Consider the following 22,344-nt stretch of genomic DNA (forward strand, 5'->3'; position numbering starts at 1 on the left):
AAAGATGGGATATATATGCAAAGTAGTAGTAGTAGTTGGGGCTGGTCTACCAGCTGCGCTGACAGGCCAAAGATCCGACAGAGGCAAACCTTCCAGGCGTTGCTTCTGCATGCAGGGAAAGAAGAGAGGAAGGAAACGCAGCCCCGGCTCCGCTGCATTTCCATCTTCCGTTTGGAACGCTGCTCTACCCATTGGACCGCGCTCCCGCGCTCCTCCGCCCCGCCCCTTCGTCAGGAGGCGACCGGGCGATTTGCATGCTTGCGGGCGGCGCGCTCCGATTGGCTCCCTCGCGTGCCGGCCCGGCTCGCGGCGGGTGGAAGGTCGCGCGGGCCGCCGGGGATGCGCTGGTCGCGATTCCCTGCAGGTGAGCCGGCGTGTGCGCGGCTGCGCCTGCGGCTGCCCGGGCGAGCTGCGCAGCCGGGCGCGGGCGCGGGCAGCCGGCGGGAGGGCACGCTCCGCAGAGGGACTGCGCCTGGCCGCAGGCGGCGGCCAGGTGCGCCCCGCGCAGGGCCGGTGAGGGTGGCCGCCGGCGCCGCCCCCTGAGAGCTCCCCGGGCAGCCTGCCCCGCCGCGCCCCACGCGCACCCCGCCCGCGGCTGCGCCCGTCGCCCCGGACGGAAGCCGCCGACGCCGGGTGCATGGACGGGCAGCGCCGCAAGAAGTGGACCAACTTCACCATCGGCCTCCTCTTCCTGTCCGGGGGTATCGAGTACGGTAGGTCTGCGGCGGTCTCTGCTGGCAAACAGCAGAGAGGATGCGCTTCACGGGCTTGGCGCGGGGCTCCTCTAAGCCCCCGACTAAGCTTGACCTAGGAGGGCAGCAGCCCGAGCTCTCTCGTGCGTACCTCCGCCCCGTCCACCCTTCTGCTCGGCGGTACTCGCCGACCCCCCGCGTACTTGGCGTTTTGCCCCCAAAGGACTTCCTCTCCTGGGTGCCTCCCAGCTTTTCTGCGATCCGAAGTGCTCCACTTCCCTATCCATACATCTCTTCTTACAAATACCGAGACGGGACCCTTTAATGGCACCAGGGACCTCAGAGCATATATAGAGCCGGTGTGGCGTCGTGGTTAAGAGTGGACCGAGACTCAGGCAATCTGGATTCTGGTCCCCATCCATGAAGCTCAACTGGGAGACTTTGGGCTGGTCACAGACTCTTGGCCCAACCTACCTCGCAGGGCTGTTGTTGTTAGGGTAGATTGAGAATAGGAGGAAAATTATGTAAACTTCCCTGAGTTAGCTGGAAGGAAAAAAGACAGGCAATAAATATAACGAATAAATGTGCAAACCTTTTTATTTAACTGTCATTTTAAAAACTAATTTAAAATTTTAATGTTTAACAGTTGCTTTTATTTAACTTATTTAATTGTATTTTGGTTAGTTGTTATTTATTGCTGTTTTATTGTGTTGTTTTAATGACTGTAAGCCGTCCCGAGATGCCATGCATAAGGGACAGCATACAAAAGTTTTAAATAAATAAACCAGCAGTTGCAAACTTATTTTTTTTTTGGCCTGTGAGACCTAGCCCCATTTTTTGGTACCTAGCACCACTCCTGTCCTGAACCTTTCATTCATCTGGATAGACACACACACACACCACATCTGGATATATCTGCTTGATTTTTTAGGCCAAGCTGGCGTCTTGGGAAGTCTTTTAGAATCTCAGATCTGACACAAATTAGTGGAGAGGAGCCTTTATTAATGGGAGAGGTTCTCTAGATTGCACAATGTGGACTTTGCAGTGTCTTTATTGCTATATGGTGCAAGCCTTTTCTTAGACCAGCTCGGAGATCAGCAAAATACTCCACTATATGGATTTTCCCTTTAGCCAGACAGTGTAACCGTCCTTCTTTTTGGAATGTGATTTGATTGCTTGCATGCTTCAGGAGCTCTAATTTTACTTCTTTAAGGGTTTACAGGACTCACTATCAGACTGTAGAAAACAAATAAAATTTGGAAATATTAAAGCTGGGAGAATCTCATTTCCCAGTCCTCTTTTCCTTGCTTGCTTGCTTGCTTGCTTGCTTATTTATTTATTTATTTATTTATTTAAACTATTTATATGCCGTCCTATTCACAAAATGCCTCAGGACGGCTTACAGCATAAAATAAAATATAACATAAATAAAATTCCCAGCCCACACTGGCTGCAGTTAGAAACATAGAAAAGACTATTAAAACTTATTAAAATATTGCTGGAATAAAAAGGTCTTAACCTGGCGCCGAAAAACAAATAACGGCACCAGGCAGACCTCTCTGGGGAGCGCATTCCATGGATGGGGCACCACCACAGAGAAGGCCCTCCTCCAGGTACTTTGCCTCCTGATATCTCTCATAGAAGGCTCCCGGAGGAGGGCCTCTGCTGCCGATCTCAAGGGGCGAGAGGGCAAATATGGGCACAGGTGTTCCTTCAGGTATCCTTCTGATATTGCCTTGCTTGTTGCTTCTAGGACACCCAGGCCAGCAGTCATGTGATTTTGGAGGCTCACCTGCTGTCTTTTACCATCTCTGACTTGTGTGAGCTCCAAAACATTATCCTTTGTCCATTTGTTCCCAGATTCCCAGAAGCAAGTGCTTGACTTGTGAACACAGTATCTGCACCTGATCTTTTCCAGTATTTGCCTCTTCACCCTAGGTCAGGTTCTCCACACTCTCCTTACAAGTCCGTTGATGTTTATTTGAGGGGGCTTACTTTAGAGTTCCGTGCACTTCGGTGTTTAGTCATGCCGGCCCCGTGACCACGGAGACCATCTGCGGACAAACGCTGGCTCCCTCGGCTAGGAAACGGATGAGCACCACCCCTTAGAGTCAGGCATGACTGGACTTAACGTCAAGAGGAGACCTTTACTACTTTAGAGTAAATTCACCCAGGATTTATTCTAGTGTGAGCTTCATTCACATCAGTTAAGATTAGTAGCTGGAATTGCGACAACATCCTGACCCAATCTGTGCCTTCCAGCTCTTTTGGGCTTCTAATTGTTGGCTTAGAATGACAGATATTTCCATCCAACGTATCTAGAAGGGATTGGCTTGCAGATTGCAGTGTTGCGGAAACATAAGACTTAATCTGAAGGCGAGCATTGCTGATGAAGCGTTTAAAGGTTATACATGGTGCCAAGAGATGGGAAGAGAGTTTTTTCTCTCTGTATCTCACAATCGTGTTAGAATGGGAGTGGGGGTGTTTTTTTTCCAACACAACAGTTTGGGAATAGGTGAGAAGAACACACTTATTCGCAAACTGGAATATTTAAGGAATTCCCTGCTACAGCTTGTGAGGGTGGAAGCCACCTTGGATATCTTTGAAAGGGGAGTATAGAAATTTGTAGTGCAGAGGTGGCAATACCTTCTCCAAGGTCAGAGGCAGTATACTGGGGAGACAATGATGAAGTTCTTTTTTCTCCAGGAAGTCACAAGTGGGGCTCAGACACTTCTACTTGTTGTTTGGACTATATCCCTCATAGCACCCGGCTACTAACCATGCTCGTTGGATATAATGTGGCTGGCATCCAAGAAAATCAGGAAAGCTGCAAGCTGTTCTCTCCTGGACTAGAGGGATCTGGTCCAGCAGAGCATGATGTACCATCTTTCTGGCAAGGTCTTGTGCCAAGCACTGCCTTGCTGATTGTTTGCCACCAATCCTACATCGGTGAAAAGTAGGACATAAATGGAAAAATGTATTTTACTTTGGGCTGTAAAAATTTACCTCAAAAACTTTGAAGAATGGGTTTAAAAAACAGGTGCGTGATAACCAAAGACAGGAGAACGCTATCAAGTGGAGAATTCAGCATGCTAAGAGTTCTGGCTTTTGTTTTTAAAAACAAGTTTCTAGTCCTTATTGTTGCAAAGACTAATTTGACACTGTGTGCAGCGCTTGAGCAGACTTCAGAAACCAAAGAGGAGGGCCAGCACTGACTGGGAGTGAAACGCTAGTGGGTGGAGTTTGCAAATTATCTTGATTTCTATTTGCAAATTATCGTGATTCCTTGGGGCTAGAGTGGGAGGAACGCCTGGATGGCTTTTCCTTTAAACAAGTCTTCACACCCAGTGTTCCCAAAGCTGCAACAGTATCTTCACTCAGTGAAATGGCAGGGAGCTATCTATTAATAGACCAGACGCACATGGGAAAGCATCAGCGTCAGATTCACAGCATAGGAGCAGCAATCGCTTGCATAAAACCTGGTACATGTTGCCATGGCAGTCTTGGAAAACAGTCGCCTTCTGGGCATCCCTCAGTCTACCACAACAGAACATCACAGGGGTTCGTGGGTGGGGGAAGAAAGCCGAAGAAATCGAGGACCAACCCGCTATGAACTGTCAGGGTTCTGGTTGCCCTTTCCATGCGGCACCTGCTATGCTGGCCTTTCCCAACCCTGGTACCCTCCAGGGGTTTTGGGCAACAACTCCCAATTTTGAGTCCTGCTGGCTGGGGCTGGTGGGAGTGGACATAGTCTGGGTGTGGGGAGATTGGCACCATGAAAATCCTGTGATGTTTAAGAATGAGAAAGAAACAGATCGTGGCACCGTGCTCTACATAGTTCAAGAATACAGGAGTTTTATTGTTTGCTTTAGCAAGCCAGGAGAAAGGAGACCAAGCTGGGAGAGTTGCTGCCTTGCTGGATGCAAAGCATTGCATTGCTTTTGCTGAGCTCCTGCTCTTTCTGTTGCAAAATTCGACTGCAGCTTAAAAGAAAGTCAGCTAGCTTAAATTTTGCCATGTCAAAGAGTGCACATAGGAAATCTTTCTCCGCTGCTCTTAGGGGCATGGAGAAGTGCAGAAATGAATGCGGAATTCACAGCGAAGGGTTTGGACCAAGGCTCAGCTTAAATGCTCAAAGTAGCATTGCTCTTGTCTGCCTTTCATGGGCTCCTCCTAAGAGCTTGCAAGGATTACAAACACGCAGGGCCATGCAATCTGTAGCATGTTGCCAACACATTCTTTGCTAGCCTTGCTCCCAAGCTAGCATCCTGCAGATATTTTGGGCTACAAGTCCCATCATTCCTAGCCAGCATGGCTATTTGAGGGTCCAGGGCTGTGATCCTATGCATGCTTAGCTGGCCCCACAACACCCAGAATCCCCTGCTAGCCATGCTGGGAGTTGTAGGGCATTTTCTCCTGTCTAAACATTCACCACATCATGTTCTAAATGACCAAAATGCCTTCCTGTCCTTTGCCTTCCTTTACCTTTCCACTTCAAAAAAATGATGATTTGAGGGCCTTACTAGAATCAGTAGGACTGATCAGGTGTTTTTGAACTCCTCAAACACTCGGTCGGTCATACTTACTGCCCAGATGGTGTCTTTCCCCTTTCACAGTTCTTGCTTTAATATTTTACTCGCTTTAATATTTTATGCACTGTCAGCTCTGTAACCCAGCCTCCTGCGGGCAACACGGGGCCAGAAGTGGCATTCTCGCTTGAGCTGCTGGCTACCGAAAACAGTTTATGAAGCTGATTGGTGGGAGGTTTCGGACGGATAAAAGGAAGGACTGCTTCACACAGCCTATACTTAGTATGGAATTTGCTGGCATGGGAAAGAGATTGGGCAGATTCACGAGGGAGGAGGCTACCAGTGACTACTAGACTTGCTGGCCATGGGCTCCCTCCTTTACCAGTTGCGGAGGAGCTTGGGCAGGTGGAGGTCTTGCACCCATCCTGCTGGAGGGATCCTGTGGGCAGCTGCTTGGCCACCAGGTGTGTGGAGTGCTGGACTGGCTGGAACTTTGGCCTGTCTTTTCTTATGTTTTTACGTTTCTCAGTTAATCTCCGTTCATGTAGACAGGGCCGTCTGGAGCACGGACGGAAGGACGGCACCACCAAGAGCTTCTGTGAGGAATTGCCCAGATCTGTATAGCCTCTCCTCTGCCCAAGATGCCATTGTGGACTTTGGCACTGGGCAGGATGTGTGCTGAGGGGTAGTGGAAGGCCACCTTGTTGCGAAATGTAAAGCGCCGTTTTTTAAATGGGCTACCATATAAATCCAGCGGAAAGCTCCTACTTATGTGTCTTGCAGGAAAAGACGCTGGTCATGGACTGGGTTGCAAGTAGAAATGTGCCCAGATAGAAGCAGTTCTTTATGACCGGGCTCTGTTTACCCACATCCTCTACTGCAGGGGTGAGTCCAAGGTAGAGCTCCAAATGGTTTTGCAGTTTAACTTCCAGAAACTGCTGCTAAAGTGGCTGATGGTCAGCAATGCTGGGAGCTGAAGTCCAAGCAAGTCCAATACTTCACAGGGCCTTGGCTTGTTTGGTAGTGAGCTTAGAAACTTTGGCGGACCAGAGCTGCCGAGAGTTTGGGTCTCAAGGCTCATGACCTGCTGTTCAGACGGCTCTGGTGCCAGCAAAGGTAGACATGGATTTCAAAATGGACAGGGCCCTGGGTGAATTGCCAGGTGAATGCTTCTACTTTTAGCATTCATCTAGGACAGGGGTCAGCAACCTTAAACACTCGAGCCATTTGGACCCGTTTCCCACACAAAAGAAAACACCGGGAGCCAAAAAACCCCTTTGACATCTAAAGTGAAGATAACACTGCATAACACTGCTTATTATTGTAAGCCGCCCCGAGGCTTTGGCGAATGGGGCGGCATAAAAATGTTTTAATAAATAAATAAATAAATAAATAAATAAATCGGTTTTTTACCTTTATGCTATGTATAAAAAAACTAAGTGTGTTGCATTTATGGAATTAATGAAAGATACATTTATATAATCTCCATCTGTGAACGGCTTCCTGTGCCTGACTATTTCCTGAGCGGCCACAAAACTAGCTTATGTAGTTGAATTTGCAGACTTCATCCACTTCTTGAAATGATTTTTGCTCAGATCAACCTTCCGCATCAGTTCCGAAATGACTTTTTTTCTCTCATCTCCATCCAGATATTTTTAGCAAAGGCTGTGTGTTTATTCTGGAAATGTCTTGCAACATTCGACTTTTTGTTGTTTGCCAATTTCTCACCACATATTAAGCATACTGGTAAACTAGTCTCTTCGGCAGTGAAGGCAAATGAATTCGCCCATGTACCATTAAACGTTCAGTTTTCTTCTGAAACTTTTCTTTTCTTGGATTTATCCATGGTTGGCATACCGGTGGTTGAAAAGCACAAGAAATTGTGTGCCGGCAGGTGTCACACATTGGCAGTTGTGACACATATTTTGAGTGACAGGGAGCCTCAGCAGAGCGATGAAAGAGCCACATGCGGCTCCGGAGCCACGGATTGCTGACCCCTGATCTAGGAATATAGCTGGATGTATAGGAAGTCCTGAAATGCTTCTATTATTTTTCTTGGCTTCTGTTTACAGGGCAAGTATGCCGTAAAGAAGGGTCTTGGATGGGGAAGTGTTTAAATGTACCTTAAAGGCACAATTCTATACAGGCATAGAGAGCAGTACAGTCTCGGGATACATCCAGACCAGCTGGCTGGGCTTTGCAGGACTTCTTGCTGTCTAAACCCCTGCATGGTGGTTGGAGGCAGGTGTGACTTTAGCACGGATGTCCCTTTTGGCAATTTTCGTAACTGGTGCATCTCTCTCCTTTCTCCCTCCTTCCTCCTCCAAGCTGTGATCCTGCCAACCATCTGGGCCTACCTGCAAACGCTCGATGCTGAACCGTACTTCTTGGGCCTGGGCATCTCGGCATTCAGCTTTGCTGGGTTGATCACTGGTCCGCTCTTTGGATACTGGTCCGACCGGACACAGCGCACCAAGACCGTCATCCTCTTCGCCAACCTGTTCCAGATTGCAGGTACCTGGGGGGAGGCCGCATGTACTTGAGGAGTGAGACTGTGCTAATGAGGGTGGCCTCCCTGTCTGCCGGATGGGCTGGACTACAATGCCTTCTGTCCCCATCCGGCTTGGGGATTATGGGAGTTGTAGTCCTGTGGATCTGGAGGGCATTCTTTTGGGAGAAGGCTGCACTCCAGAGCAGCTTTAAATAAGGCATTGTATCACTGACATGAAACATCAGATGTGAGCTGATGTCTAATACCTGAAGAATAGGCCCCTCTCGCCCCCTTGCAAATGGACTGTAGAAAGACAAGGAATATTTTCCAGGGCCTCTTTCCACAGCATGTTACCCTCCACATGTGACGTCTGGTAGCTGGCATAGTGTTTTTTGTCATGGAACAGATGTGCAGGAAAAATGCTTTCAGCAGGCAAGTCTTAGTGCTGCAAGCGTCTTCCCCTCCGTTCACCAGGCCCTTCCACTGGGTAGAGGAGGGGGACTCTGCTGCCAGGACTCTCGCAGTTCATTTAGCAGGCTTACCTGCTGGTAAACCTGGTTTCCCCTCTGCCCTTCTCTTGCAGGGAATTTCATGTACTTCGTCGGGGGTTCCAAGTGGATGCTCCTCAGCAGCCGATTGGTGGCAGGTAAGAGCCGGGAGGGAAGCCTTGCCTTTAGACACCCCTCTTTAGATGCACTAGACTGCAGAGCCCATCATCTGCAGCCAGCAGACGCACCGCTCCTTCCTTGCTTATCCTCTGGGTCTCCCCTGCAGGTGTGGGGACAGGGGCGGGAGCATCTGTCTTCGGCTACCTGACCCGTTCCACCGCCCCCCAGGAGCGCGCCACCGTGTTTGCAGCTGTCATGGCATGCCGGCAGGTTGGGCTGCTCATAGGTAAGGCCGTTTCCCCCCTGCTGCCTCTTGCTGGGGTTCCCAAAGGTGGCAAGGTTTGCCCCTCTGCACTGCAGTTTTGTCTTGGGCATTGATGGTCTGACCTTTCTTAGCGCACATCACAGCTTCCTTGTGGGGTTTGAGGAGGAGGACAGAGAGGTGGCATGGGGAAGTAAGATCACTCACCCTTGACCTGTCTGGGCACTGCGATGGGTAGCTTTTTCAGCATGGTATCCTCCAGATGTTTTGGACATCAAGGCCCATCAGTCCCGGCAAGCATGGCCACTGGTCGGCAATCCAGGGAGCTGAAGTGTAGAACATCCGGAAGGTGCCTGGTTTGAGAAAACCCATGTAGCCTGGCAAATTGAGGCTATTCATGTGATTTTTAAAAAGCTGCGACAACTCTAAAAAGTTCTCATTTTGAAACATTGCTATTCCTGAACAAGCAGGTGTGTTAATGATGGCATTAAAACATCTTTGGCCTTTGTGATGAGAGAGCAGCAGAAATCTGAGATGCTTCTCTGCTTAACTTGGAAGAAATGATTCACTGATTACCAGAATCAGATGATCTGGGACAGAATAAAAAATATTGATCTTTGATTGTTCTTAGGACTAGTTGATTCCTGAGTCTTTGATTTGGTGATTTAACAACTTCTGCTCCTGGGTGTTTGTGTTCATGGGCACTGAATCCAAATTCTATAAAACTGTTTACATTTACTAGTTCTGGTGTGACATGTTCTGCCTTGAAGAGGATGCCAGCTGAAAAATATTTATTTATTTATTATTTATTTAGAATTTTTGTATGCCATCTCATTGCATAGCCTCGGGACAGCTTACATAAAATAAATAAACATAATACAAATAATACAAATAAAATCCGGATTCACCCTTGCTGCGAATTAAAACCTATAGATGATATTAAAAGTTATTAAAATATTGTTTAAATAGAAAGGTCTTAGCCTGGCGCTGAAAAACAAATAACGACGGCGCCAGGCAGACCTCTCTGGGGAGCGCATTCCATAGGTGGGGTGCCACCGCAGAGAAAGCCCTCCTCCGGGTACTTTGCCTCCTAATATCATTCACAGAGGGTTCCCGGAGAAGGGCCTCTGCTGCCGATCTCGGGGGCAGGAGGGCAAATATGGAAGGAGGCGTTCCTTTAGGTATCCAGGTCCCAAGCCATTAAATACAGACTTACCTTGGAGACAACTTTGGAGCATCATCCTGCCTTGTGTTTTCTGGGTGGGGGGACAATGCAAATGTATTCAAATGTTAATGCAAAGGAGCGGCAGGGCATGTTCTGCCACTTTGGGGGTGCTGTTTGGGGTGCTGGTGGGCAAAACCCACTGCCTCAGGTTCTTTGCAGCGATTACTGTGAAGATTGCTGTTGTTGCATTGTGGAGTGTGTGCAGCAGTGGCGAAGAAAGTGAAACGCTAAAATAACCTTTCATCCAATTTCTGGTCTGAACTGGGATAGGCTTGGGATGTGGAAACCTGACCTGCAGTTTCGTGCAGCCACTAGAATTCCGCCTGCTTGCAGACAAGAAGCAGGTCTTGGTTCGGCTGCGTTCTGCACCCGTGCAAGGACACTGGGCAAGGCCTTTTCCTGCGGGTCTTGTGAACACCAAGCTAGTACCGTACTGCGTTATTTCAGAAGAATTGTTCGGCAGCCAAACCCCCGTGTGGTTTGGGGAGGGTCTCCCCATTTGCAGGAAGGTTCTTCAGATGCAGCGCTGGTGAGCAGTGCTGCCAGTTCTCTGTGCATGGAGGTCTGTTTATGCTGGAGCGCACCTGGCCAGGTGTGGTCTTCCAGAGGGTTTGCTCTACAGGTACTCTACCTTGGTTAATAAGGCAGAGTACCTGTAGTACCTTGGTTTCATGCAGCCTCCTCTAGTCTCTTGAGTGCAGCTCCTGTATCAGTGCTCATGCTGGTGGCAGATGGGACTTGTGATCCAGAAGGTTGGGAGGGTGCCAGGTTGGGGGGGGGGTGTCTTAAAGAACCACAAGGCAGGGGCTTCCTTAGCTCTGCGTGCGTCTGGAGGGTCTTTCTGTTCTCTTGCCTCACCTGAATGCCACCTTCAGACACCTGACCTGCCGTATTTGCTCGCAGGACCAGCCTGTAATCTCTTCCTGCGCCTCTGCAACTTCCAGGTGGGACCCTTTGTGGTCAACAAGTTCACATCGCCGGGGGTGAGTAGCTGCGGCTTGTTAGCTAGGCAGAGGGGGCTGGGTTGCCCCGACGGGTACATTTGCCCCACGTCTGGCCTGGTTGCCCCTACGCTTCAGTCAGGCTGAGCTCTGAAAACAGCACGGCAGAGCTGCAGCTAGGCAGAAACTTCTGATCCTTCGCCGCTTTGAGAATAGCTTCTGGTTCCACCCTCAGGGTGGCCTCCATTGCTTGATGGCTAAACAGCAGGGAAGATGCTTCTTAATATTTCCAGAGAGGATCAAGGGATCCCCTCTCCCAGCTCTGTCATGTCTCCCCCTTCACCAAGGCGGGCTGGTTCTCACGCTCTGCCTGAGGATCTTCCCTAGCTGACCCTGGAACTGCCAGCCCTCTGCCCCCTCACCTCTTCCTCAGAATCGGACGATTCTATCTGGGCAGACTGAAAGATGTGAGAACTGCCCCCCGCCCTTTGCAGTCCTCTGGGATCCCTCACCCAGCACTGCCTCTCTGTGCGCCCTCAATCATGTGCTGCTTCTCCAGCTTTGGTGCAATCCCCCCCCCGCCCCATTCTAAACGGCTAGTATGCCTTTCCTGAAGATTAGTTGCCGGTAATTAGACCCTAATGCTATTGCGCTGGAGGCTGGAAAGACCAAAATAGGACGACAGCCTTTGATCCATAGCCGACGTGGATGTGCAGCTCCGGGCACAGTGATGCCAAATGCTAAGCCCGGCCGCCGGCTGGTTTCGTCCTGTGCTTGGATTAAGGTTCCCAGGGCTGCTGTCCCCTTCCCTCTCCTGCTGTGACACTGGCTGAGGAGTGGAGACACGCGGGAGGGGCAGAATCCAAAGTCCCGACTGGGCCTGTAGTGTGGCCTCGTGCTCGCTCTCTCGGGGCCCTGCCGTTGCGCTCAGGCGCCTTTTCTGCCCCCCTCTCGCTTCGCCTGCAGCTCTTCATGGCCCTGGTGTGGCTTCTGCTCCAAGTCATGGTGGCGACGATGTACCACGACCTGCAGCCTCTGCCGCCGGCGACGTGCGGCAAGGGGGCAAGGGTCGTGCCGGAGGAGCCGCCGGCCGCTCCGGAGCAGGAGGAGGAGGAGCCCCTCATGCGGCACCCCGCCGGCCTGGAGGAGGCGGCGGAGGGTGGCGGCTACGGGAGCACCGCTGTGGAATGCCGAGAGCCTCCGCCGGGGGGCGAGGGTCGCTACGTGCCCAACGGGCACCTGGCGGATGAGGAGGCCGCCGCCGAGAAGGGCAAGGGCCCCTTCCACGACTTCAGCTCTGTGAGAGGTGAGCCTGCTCTCTTCTGGCGCAAGCAGCGCGTCGTGAGACTGCGATACCCTCGTCCATGAGTGGGCGTGGCGGCCGGGAATTTGGACGGCTTTCAGAGGGGGCCGGAGGTGTGCATGGAGGGAAGGCGTGGGCGGCTGCTGGACCTGGTGGGTGGAGGCCATCCCCGGAGTTAGGAGAGCGTGCCCTTGCACCCCAGTTGCTGGGGGACGTGGGTAGGAGGGGTCTGCCGCACTCCGGTCCCGCTTGTGGGTGTCCTGTGGGTAGCCGGGTGGCCACCGTGGGAGCAGAGGACTGGGCAAGGCCAGCTGCTGGGTGCCTATGATGTTCTTAAGCAAGCTGGCCTGCTCTCAGCACTGACTGGAGACCAGAGGGTCTTTTAAAGCAACAAACTTTCTAGAACCTTACAAAAAATGGAGCTGTTGCAAAGATGGTGAGCTTAATGTTTTGTAGGCAGGAGAGCTGCTGCATGGAATGAAGGTGAGAGCTTCACAGGCAGGAGAGCTGTTTACTTGTGAGCAGGCACCCGAAGATTGGGGTGTTCGGGGTGCAATTAGGAAGTGCTCCTGGATGATTCGGTCCTGCTTGCTTCTGTGTGGATGTGCAGGTGTTTCCTTGTGCCTACGCAGAAGTGAGAATCTCACCAAATGCCGCTTTTGGGTAGAAAGGCAAGGTACACATCGAGTCACGTTAAGAAACCTCTGGCCCCACCTGCAGGTGGAGTGTGGCCCCCGAGAGCTTTCCCACTGTGCAGGTTGGCCCTCAGGTTCAAAATAGGCCTGCAGCCCACGCGTCTGTGGAAGTGCAGATGCTGAAAGCCTTCCTTGCACGGGCCAAGTGAAGCAGAGCTGGTCTGCACACTACCCGGCACCTTGCTTTTAATGTTTTTTGAACTCAGATGATTCAGCCAGCTCTGCTGCCAGATCAAAAAATCAATCCATTTTCTATTTAAATGAATCTGTTTTAAATCTTCAAGTGGGAAGGGATTAGCTCCTGGGAGGAAGGAGCCCTGTGGCCTGAGCGACCTTGGGCAGAGTTCAGAAGTCTGATGGAGACAGGTGAGTGAGAAGTCAGGGGAAGGACTCCTATCTGACGCCTTGGCTCTCCGGTGGCTGTAAGCAGCCCTTCTCTCCTGCCTGGGGTGAGGATGGTGCGGGCTAGAAAGGGCTTGTCTTGTCCTTGCAGAGTACCTGCGAGAAGAAGTAGTGGTTCTCCTCACGGCCCAATTCATCACCCTCTTCAATCAAACTGCACTGGAGGTACGTGCCGCTCAAACTGGTTGCCCCTTTGCACATCTGAATGCAGAGCCTGGAACGAAAGCACCTTGTGTTCTTTTTCCGCCTTAGACTATGGTGACCCCAATTACACAGCGATACCTGAACTTTGGGGAACTGGAGAACAGCATCATGTACTTCCTGTGTGGCGTGGAGGTGAGCATGGAGTGCTGTGGAGAAGGCAGCTCTCAGGGCAGTGATCGAAAAGTGCCTTGGTACATTCAGTGCTGGATTGTTCCTTCTCTGTACCCTGCTCCCTGAAAATGTTCAGTACAGCAAGTGACTTGAAAGATTTCACGTGTCCACTTTTCTCCTGCTCTTGCCCTTGCTCAGACAGGTCTGGCAGGTTTTTAAGCACCACAACAAACTGCCAAGCCTATTTGAGCAGGGGAGAAACTGGGATGAGTGTACACATTGCAAACGGTAATCCCGCTTCAAGCCATGTTTCTCAAGAGGAACTCTGCCTCTGGCATTGACTTGACACCTCACCGGGGGTAAGAGAGGGGGAGGCAAGACTCTTGAATGAAAACCTTGAAATGGCCTTCCCTGCCATGATTAGTGGCTCAACCTCACTCTCTCTGAAGAGCTGGGCCAGTATTCTGGATTTTTGTTTCTTTCTTGGCTTGACTGCTGCTGTGCTGTGTTTGAGGAGCGGCCCTTGGAAACAGCTTAGAAACTCTTACTGGTCTGCACTGCGCTGAATCCATTGTGGCGTTTATCCAGAGCTGAAGGTGCAGCTTGCGCCACGCAGGTCCCCTTTTGATCTTTCTGCACTGATCAAAAACCATTTGCTTCTATGCCAAAATCCCAAGTGCTCAGTTGTCCGTCTCAAGGCCTCAACCATCTGGGTCACCCAGCTGGGAGGGGTGTTCTCCAGTTATGCATCTCCTGCCCCAGTGCAAATTAGCAGTGACCATCACGAATGTGTCAGTCGCTATTTATTCAGGGATGCACTGGAGTTTCCCAGCCTAGTGGAACTGCCAAATGTACTCAGCCCTGAGTGTCTCCTTTGAGCCTTCCTTTGTTGGGAACTTGCCACAAAATGGCATGTGGCCAGACATATAACAGGGAGCAGAAGGTGTGAGCTTAGGATGCGGATTCGGTCCAACTCATGCCAGCCGACTGCATGTTCCCAAGCCCAATTCAAGGTGCTGGTTTTGACCCATAAAACCTTAAATGGCTCAGACCACAATAGCTGTCAGAGTGTCTCTCCTGGTATGTACTTACCTGTATACTGTGATCAGTATCTGAGGCCCTTCTCAGAGTACCTCCTCTCAGGGAGGTTCAGAGGAATGCAATAAAGAACAGGCCCTTTATAGTGGTGTCCTCCTCCCTAATTGTAGAACTCTCCCAGGTGAGGTCTGGTGCCACCATTGTCATCTTTGTGGCACCACATCAAAGCTTTCCTCCTAGGTTTTTGAGAGCACGTGATGGGTTTTCTGTGCATCAGCACTTAGAGTCTGAACTGATGTTCATTTCCATTTTGAGTATTTTAATGGGAACTTGTTTGAGCTGTGTCAAGAGAGGCAAATCGGGGCATGATTCGGTTGGATTTCTGACCATTTCTGACCACTTCTGAGTCTGGAGACTTGCAAAATTCCTATGCCCTGCCCAGCTGTTGCTAGTAGGGTGGGAAAAGGATGGAGATGGCCTGTTCCTTTTAAACAAGGCCACTCCACCCCCTGAGCCCTTCTAGTTCTCTTAATGGTAGTGGATGAAAGTGACAGAGAGACCAGAAGTTTCTGTGGATCATAGTATCTCTTCCTCCTTCTTCCCTGCCCACCTGGGTTCCCCCCCGTTCACCCCTATAAGGCTGCCAGAAAGCTGGTGACAGTTCTTTCCACAATGGCTGTGTGATGATCGGCTTTTGGATTCTCCCTTCTGTGGTCGAAGGGTCTCTGGAACCTGAAATGCTTTGCCAGAAACAGTAGGACCGCTCTCTTAAGAAATTCTCCTGTTCTGGGCTGGGCAGACAAAGAGCCCCACTTGATTGCAGGTTGCTTCCTGTCTTCTTGCAGGTTATTGCTGGATTCTTCCTGGTGCGCTGTCTCAGCACTCGTCTGGCGGATCGGGTCATCTTGGTCCTTGGCCTGGTCATCTGCAACGTAGCCTGTGTCTGGTGCTTGGTTTTCCTGTCACAACCCCAAGGTAAGGATCCTGAGAACAGCAGCAAACTGATGGGTTACCTGCCGACCAAGAGCCCGTGTTAATACTGATTTATTTATTTAAAACTTTTCTATACTGTCCCATCACTGATGTCTCAGGATGGTTTACGACGACACCAATAAAATAAGATAAAGAGATAAAAGTAGCATAGCATCCAATAATGAATATAAAAACCACAAATTAAGACAGTAAATGATGGGAACATAAAAAGGTTTTCACCTGGCGCCAAAAGGGAAAAAGCATTGGCACCAGGTGAACCTCTCTGGGGAGCATGTTCCACAGTCGGGGTGCCACCCCAGAAAAGGCCCTCCTCTGGGTAGCCAAATTTCTTTCAAGATGCAATTTCCATCTCCCGGTCTATGATGGGAGATATTTTGTAGGTCAAGTATACTGGGAGGAAGTAAGAGCATCAGGAAAGAGTGGCTGGATTCAGCTGCTGTTCATCTCAGGATGCAAAGGCCGGGCCAAAATCCAGCTCTCTTGCGCTTGCTGGACTTCCTTCCCACACGTGGCCCAAGCCAGGAAACAGCTGAGCCACGTTCAAGCTTGAGAACGCCAGCGGCTTCTTTGTGAAGGGTGCCAGGCACATGACTAAGCTGACAACGCCCGCGAGTCACACCTGTGGAGGCAGAACCTGCTTGCACGGGGGGTGTGTCGAAGGCGGGTGTGCAGCCCAGCATCCTGGGCTCGCTTCCAGCTGGACACCCATGTAGCTCTTGGCACGAGGAGGACTTAGGGCAGAGAGGGTGCAGGCAGGAGTCTGGGAGCCCAGCCAAGGACATCTGCCAGACTCCCATCGCAAGCTATAGGTCTCTTACACATCTCTACTTCCGTATTTTGGGTCCAGGGCCAACCCTTTGCCTGAATGGACATTTGGAGGCCGATGACATTTCTGTACTGCCCTGTGGCCAAAGCACGGTGGGTGGTCCACAAAACGAGGTGGAAAGCCACCAAATGCAGTTACACGGTGAAGCCATCATAGGAACAGAAGGTTGTAATGGATGCGAACCCAAGGAAGAGCTTCTAGTGGCTCAAAGACAGGCAAACAATCCCCTGAAAGATCTGCGGGACTGAAAAGCCTGGAGCATCAACGGGTGCCAAAGAGAATGCGGCACGGCTGCTGGACAAGCTTCTTTGGGAAGGCTGGGGTGCCGCTACTGCAGAGGCCTTGCCCTTGCCTCATTCGGTGGGGGCACCCTGTTGCTTCAGCAGCAGCCCTGGACTGGGTTGTGAGCCCCTGGCTGAAGATCTACAAACTGTCTCAGTAACCTTTTTCCAAGAGTGGTGGGTTAGGGTTAGGGTTGGCATGCTTGCAGAAAGCCTGCAAGCAGGACATGGCTTGCCCTCATTTGCATGCAGCATCCAGTATTGAGAGGTAGACTGCTGCTGAGCCTGGAGGCTCTATTTAACTGTCCTTGCTGTAATGTAATGTAAACATAAGGTTTACATTAATGGGTCTAATTTCCTTTTAAAATATTCACGCCTATGTCCAGCGGGATATAAGTAAATCCTTGAGCCTGGTCACCTACAAATGTCTTGATCCATCAGTGACCCACTGGCAGATGCAAGTCATACCTTGATGTTGGCATCCCACCGAGTGATGTGTCTTCCTGCCCAAATCCAGTAGACACCCAGTGTGGGATAGCAGTTACAGTGCTGGACTGGGATTCAAGAGATTGTGGTTCTAGTCCTCATGTGGTCATGAAGCTCCCTGGAGACCTTGGTCCAGTCGCAGACCCTCAGCCTGACCTACCTTACAGGGTTGTTGTGCCAATAAAATGGTGAAGAGGACCAGGCCTGCCACCTTGGTCTCCTTGTAAAAGGAACATTGATAGACGCAAACATTATAAGAAGTAAAAATAAAAGAAGAGCCTCTAGCCTGCCTACAAATTCTCTGCACTTCGTTGCCCCTCAGGTACCTTCTCCGTCCTTCTCGCGGAGCTGGCAGTGGGGGTGGCCCTGCAGGTCTTGGGCCTGCCCTTTGTCGCCGTCTCCCAGGTGTCACTCTTCTCCAAGGTCACGGCAGAGAGAACGCAAGGTGAGTCCACATTTCCCTCCCCAGGAGGAGCCGGGTCCGTCCTGTCTCTTCGGCTGCCTGCCAAAGCTGAGCCCCTGGTGGGGCAAGCACTGACGAGAGATCCCACATGTCCGGAGGCCAACTGCAAGCATCCCCGCCTGTCCAGGATGGCAGCCGGGGCTTCCCTCTTCTCCTGGTGTCGAGAGTATTAGAGAATTATGGCTGGGATGTCCATAAAGAGCTGCCTTTGTAGAGTCAGATGCTGGGTACATACATGCTGTGCAGCCCCGTATTTTGTGGAATGGGGGGTGGGGGGAGAGAAGCCTTTCTCTGCCATCCCAGCAGCATCTGGAGTCTGAATGCTGCCTCTGGCGATTGTGCCACGGGAAGGAAGGGGAAGGTCCTCCAGGCCAACAGAGTATTGCAGCCCGTCAGTTGGTTTATTTATTTAAAACTTTTTAGACTCTCCCTTACCATAGTCTCGGGACAGTTTAACAATAAGAAAAAATAGAACAGCATCCTCATAACAATTTTCCAATCAACGGTAAAACCCCGTTAAAACAATCAAATCTTAAAACATTGGGAAAATTAAAAGGTTTTAGGCAGGTGCTGAAAAGAATAAAGTAATGGTACCAGGTGAACCTCCCTGGGGAGCGAATTCCACAGTCAGGGTGCCACTGCAGAGAAGGCCCTTCTCTGGGTAGTCACCCTCCTGATCTCCTCCAAGGAGGGCTCCCGGAGAAGGGCCTCTGCCCCAGATCTTGAGGGGCGGGTGGGCACATACAGAAGGAGACGCTCGTTCGGGTAACCGGGCCCTAAGCTGCGCAGCTCGTGGTGATGCAGCCCGAGTCTGTGCCTGGTGCTTCCTGGCCCAGTGGGAAGGTGCGGGTCCTGCGTACAGTTTAGCATGGTAGGGAGATGAGCAGGTATGGAAGAGCTGGCAGAGCTGTTGACTCCTCTCTGTGCCGCCTCCTGCAGGGCTCAGCCAGGGTCTCCGTCGCTCGGTAGGGGGCATTGCGACCATCCTTGGGCCCCTGTGGGCTGGAGGCTTGACTACAAACCTTTCCATCATGCTGGGGGTAATGATGGCCCTTCTCAGCCTGCTGATGGTGAGTACCTGCGTCTCCAACGTGGTGCCCGTGACACCCACCGGGCTCCTCTGGATTCCCATTTCCTTAAGTAGTTCGTTAAATGTCTTGTTAACTGACAAGGGGCAGCCAAGGGGCAGCCAAGCCCAGGGCTGCCCCTTAACACAACCTTTATTTGGGTCCAAAAGAAGATTTTTGCATGGTGCTGCTCTGACTGCACTTCTGCTCTGTACTTAGGTTTGGTGGACAAGTTATTTTCCTCCAAGTCTTACCAGTTTATGGGGCAGGAATGGGCGAATGCATATAATGCAGATGTACGAAATCCACTCCTGTCGACGCATGGATGAAGGAAGGAACAGTGTCTGACATCCCTTGAACTGTGTATTTTAGAAAAGCAGAGACATGAAAAATGTGGGTTTTCGGGGAACAACCCCCCTATACCCACTTTAGTCAACTCCAAAAATATGCATCTAAAGGCACATGGAGCACATTTCGGAATGGGAAGAAGAGAGGGCTGAGCTTGGGGATGAGCCTTGAAGACCTTCTGTGAGATTTGGCCTTGCTGATTCTCTTATCCCTTCCTGGGGCATTTTGGGAAACCAAGATGGCAGCTCCCAGTCACTCCCTGCATGCTCTCTACCTTCTCGGGCTGATTGCCCTGCTCCTCTTTCTTTCCCCCTCTTACAGATTATGGTGGGGCTGTCATACACATACCTCACAGAGCCTTCCAGGGGGTACCTGTCTCCTGGTGTGTCCCGCGATGAATGCAGCTCCTGAGAGACCTCTCGATGGAAGGTGCGTTGGAAAAAATGGAAGCGCTCACACTCCCCAGGTGAGAGAGAACGAGAGAACAGCCAGTTCCCCAGGCTGTGGGGTACACATCTCGCTTTGATGCTCCTGTGGCCAATGAAGCTTGGAGAAGCTGGCTAGCAACAGATTGTCCTTGTCTCGTTCTGCTACTGGGGCGCCTTGCCCAGTAATTATTTCTGAGTAGCCTTCTCCAAGCTGGTGCTCGTAAAATGTGTCGGACCACAAATCCCATAATCCCACAGGCCGTTATACTGGATTATGGGAGCAGAGGTCTAACATCTCTGGAGGACATCACATTGGAGAAGACTTCTTAAGTATCTTTTCACACAGATACATATACATGCATCCCTCTGCATTTCAATTTTCCCTGGATTCTGTGCAGGTCAGTGGAGACTGTGAACACCTCATGTGGGGCAGAATGTTGAGGATCCTGTCTCTGTCTGTCTGTCTGTCTGTCTGTCTATCGATTTATATCCTGCCTTTTTCCTACAAAGGGCTCAAGGCAGCTTACATCTCCTCCTCCATCTTATCCCCACAACAACAGCCCTGTGAGGTAGGTTGGGCTAAGAGTCTGTGCCTGGCCCAAAGTCACCCAGTTGGCTCCAAGGCTGAGTGGGGACTCGAACCCAGATCGCCTGAGTCCCAGTCCCATGCTCTTAACCACTACACCACACTGGCTTCTTAGTCATGAACTAATAGCCATGTACTGTTAGCTAATTAAAATGTCCTTAAAATTGCTTGAATGAAGGGGGGTGAATTGCCAGAATAAAGGTGCAGGCGTTCCTTAAGTGCATGGCGGTCCATTTGGAGAGATCTGGGGAGGGCAACCTATGCCCACCCAGATGATTTGAACTATGAGTTGCCCACCCTGAGACGCCTGTAGTTCCGATTTGTTTCAAGCAGAAAGGCATCCCAAAAACTGGGCATGCTGATGCAAGCAGCCCGGAAGGTGTCCTGCTCCGGATTGGGCAAGAGAGATGCTGGCTTGGCTGCAGCCTGGCGTGACCCCGCTTCTTTCCTGTCATTCACATGCAGGTGTCGTGCTGATTGGTGCGGGTCCCCCTGGCTGGTTCCAGTTCTGAGGTGGTTGCTCTCCTGCTGGGGTGAGGAGCATCAAGGGGCACATGCCCACCCAAAAGCAGCGGCCAGCCCAGGGTCCGGCTGGGGTGCCCACATCTCTCCTGCTGGCCAGTTCCTTGCCACCCCAGAGTGGGGTTTCTCCGAGGGGCGAGGAGCCCGGCTTCCTTTCCCACTCTCCACAGCATCTCCCCATGTTTCGCCCTGTGGGGCCCCCTGGCTCTTGTCTATGGACTCTGAAAGGCAGCCGGACTGGGGCTTGTGCAAAGACGCTTCGTGTCTCTGAACCTTGCCCCAGTCTTCTCCCTCCTGATGCCTTCTAGCTGGGTGGACTGCAGTGTCCATGAGCCCCAGGTGTACTGGCTGAGGATGATGAGAGTTGTAGTCTGACCCGTCTGGAGGGTGTCAGGTTGTGGAAGTCTGCTCTTTCACAAGTTTCTTCTGCTTCATCACCGGTTATGTACCTAGTTCTGTGCTCACTTGCAGTAGCTGTTGCTCTCCCATGCAAGCAGCCATGTTTCCTCTGGGCGCATGCGCACGTGCGTGTGCACCATGATAGACATGACTGGGAGGGGGCGGTGGAGGTAATGGCGGTGTGAAAAGTTCTGTGCAGGGCATTTCTGCTTCACTGAGAAGCGTTGTTCCAGAACAACCTTCCGCGTGGCTTGGCCTTACCTCCCAGCTCAGCCAGCATGCACAGGGATTCCACAGCCGCCAGAGGGCCCCAGGCTGGGGGAACTTCTTTAGACCAGTGACCCCTCCTGCAGCCAGGGCTTTCCTGTGCTCTGCTTTCGCTGGCAGCAGGGAAAGGGAAGCGGTGGCGTTCTGCCGCCCTGTCCTTGATGGAAGGGCCGTTCCTTGCCGGCAGCCGGGCACCGTTGATCACAGTCATAGGTGGGACACGATGGTGGAGCCCAAGTTCAGAGTGTTCTGGCTCTGAGCCCAGAGCGCTGGCAGCCTGCAGGGTTACGAAATACTGAACGCCACATAATACACTGTAAAGGCTGCCCCTCCTCTGAAAGCCAGTTCTGCAAATTCTGCTCTCTTGCTGCTAATTTGTTGTTGTGACACCGTCATTCCCAGAGGATGTGGGAACGAAGAGGCGTAGTTTGCAGCTGGTGTGCACAGACATGCTCGCGCCAGTATCAGTTTCTGCACAGTAGCACAGGGTGTGTGTGTGGACACAGGCCATCTCAGCTGTTTCCACTCTGCTGGTGCGTTGTGCTACCTCCCTCCTGCTGCGACTTCTTAAGCCCCCCGTCGCAGAAGTTAACCCCAAACCAGTGGGACCCCAACCAGGCTTGGGGGAGCCCTTGGGCAAGGTGTCCCATGGAAACACTGGCCGTCTCCTCCTCCTGCTCTGGACCACTGGCTAATCTTCTGGTATTGTTGAGGCCAGCTGGCTTCAGAAGGGACCACGGGGCACAAGCACAGACTGTGAATGGGAGGAACTGGGAGGTCTTCTAGGGTGGCTCCTACCAAGCAGCTGTAAAATGGTAGAAACACAGAAACAGAGCGAGTCAGAAGGGGTCTCCCGGGCCATCTAGTCTGACCTCCGGCTCCAGCCGGCTCCACTCACGACATGCCCACCATGTGCACGTCCAGCCCGTCCTTGAACACCCGCACCGATGGGGCCTCAACCACCTCCCGTGGAAGCCCATTCCACGCCCTTGGGGTCCTGACTGTCAGGAAGTGCTTCCTGGCATCCACCTTGAATCTTGGCTCCCTGAGCTTTGCCCCGTTGGAGCGCGTCCTGCCTTCCTCTGAGGGGGAGAACAGGTCTCTACCCAGCTCCGTGTGACACCCCCTCATGTACCTGTATGTCACCAACAGACCCCCTCTGGGTCTCCTCCAGGCT

The 22,344-nt window shown here is 51.6% G+C and overlaps 1 protein-coding gene across 1 annotated transcript; it reads left to right on the plus strand.

The window, feature by feature from the left end:
• Positions 1 to 637: 637 nt before the first annotated feature.
• On the plus strand, positions 638 to 21,194 carry LOC123025565. Its single transcript, XM_044434395.1, has 13 exons — positions 638 to 713; positions 7,550 to 7,735; positions 8,296 to 8,358; positions 8,487 to 8,606; positions 10,711 to 10,790; positions 11,715 to 12,054; positions 13,240 to 13,313; positions 13,401 to 13,484; positions 15,347 to 15,476; positions 17,410 to 17,532; positions 18,490 to 18,620; positions 19,287 to 19,394; positions 20,445 to 21,194. Exons 1-12 carry the CDS (start codon positions 638 to 640, stop codon positions 19,374 to 19,376), a joined length of 1,497 nt encoding a protein of 498 aa, XP_044290330.1. The 3' UTR covers positions 19,377 to 19,394; positions 20,445 to 21,194.
• Positions 21,195 to 22,344: the final 1,150 nt, after the last annotated feature.

This window comes from Varanus komodoensis, unplaced genomic scaffold (assembly GCF_004798865.1).
Source record: "Varanus komodoensis strain SLA01 unplaced genomic scaffold, ASM479886v1 scaffold28, whole genome shotgun sequence".
NCBI lineage: Eukaryota > Metazoa > Chordata > Lepidosauria > Squamata > Varanidae > Varanus > Varanus komodoensis.

What these genes read in the sequence shown, in the direction of transcription:
- LOC123025565 (XM_044434395.1), top strand. Translation starts at nt 638, where the DNA reads ATGGACGGGCAGCGCCGCAAGAAGTGGACCAACTTCACCATCGGCCTC. An exon ending in GTCCGGGGGTATCGAGTACG is followed by an intron (nt 714 to 7,549) that starts GTAGGTCTGCGG and finishes TCCTCCTCCAAG; the next exon opens with CTGTGATCCTGCCAACCATC. An exon ending in TCAATCAAACTGCACTGGAG is followed by an intron (nt 13,314 to 13,400) that starts GTACGTGCCGCT and finishes TTTCCGCCTTAG; the next exon opens with ACTATGGTGACCCCAATTAC.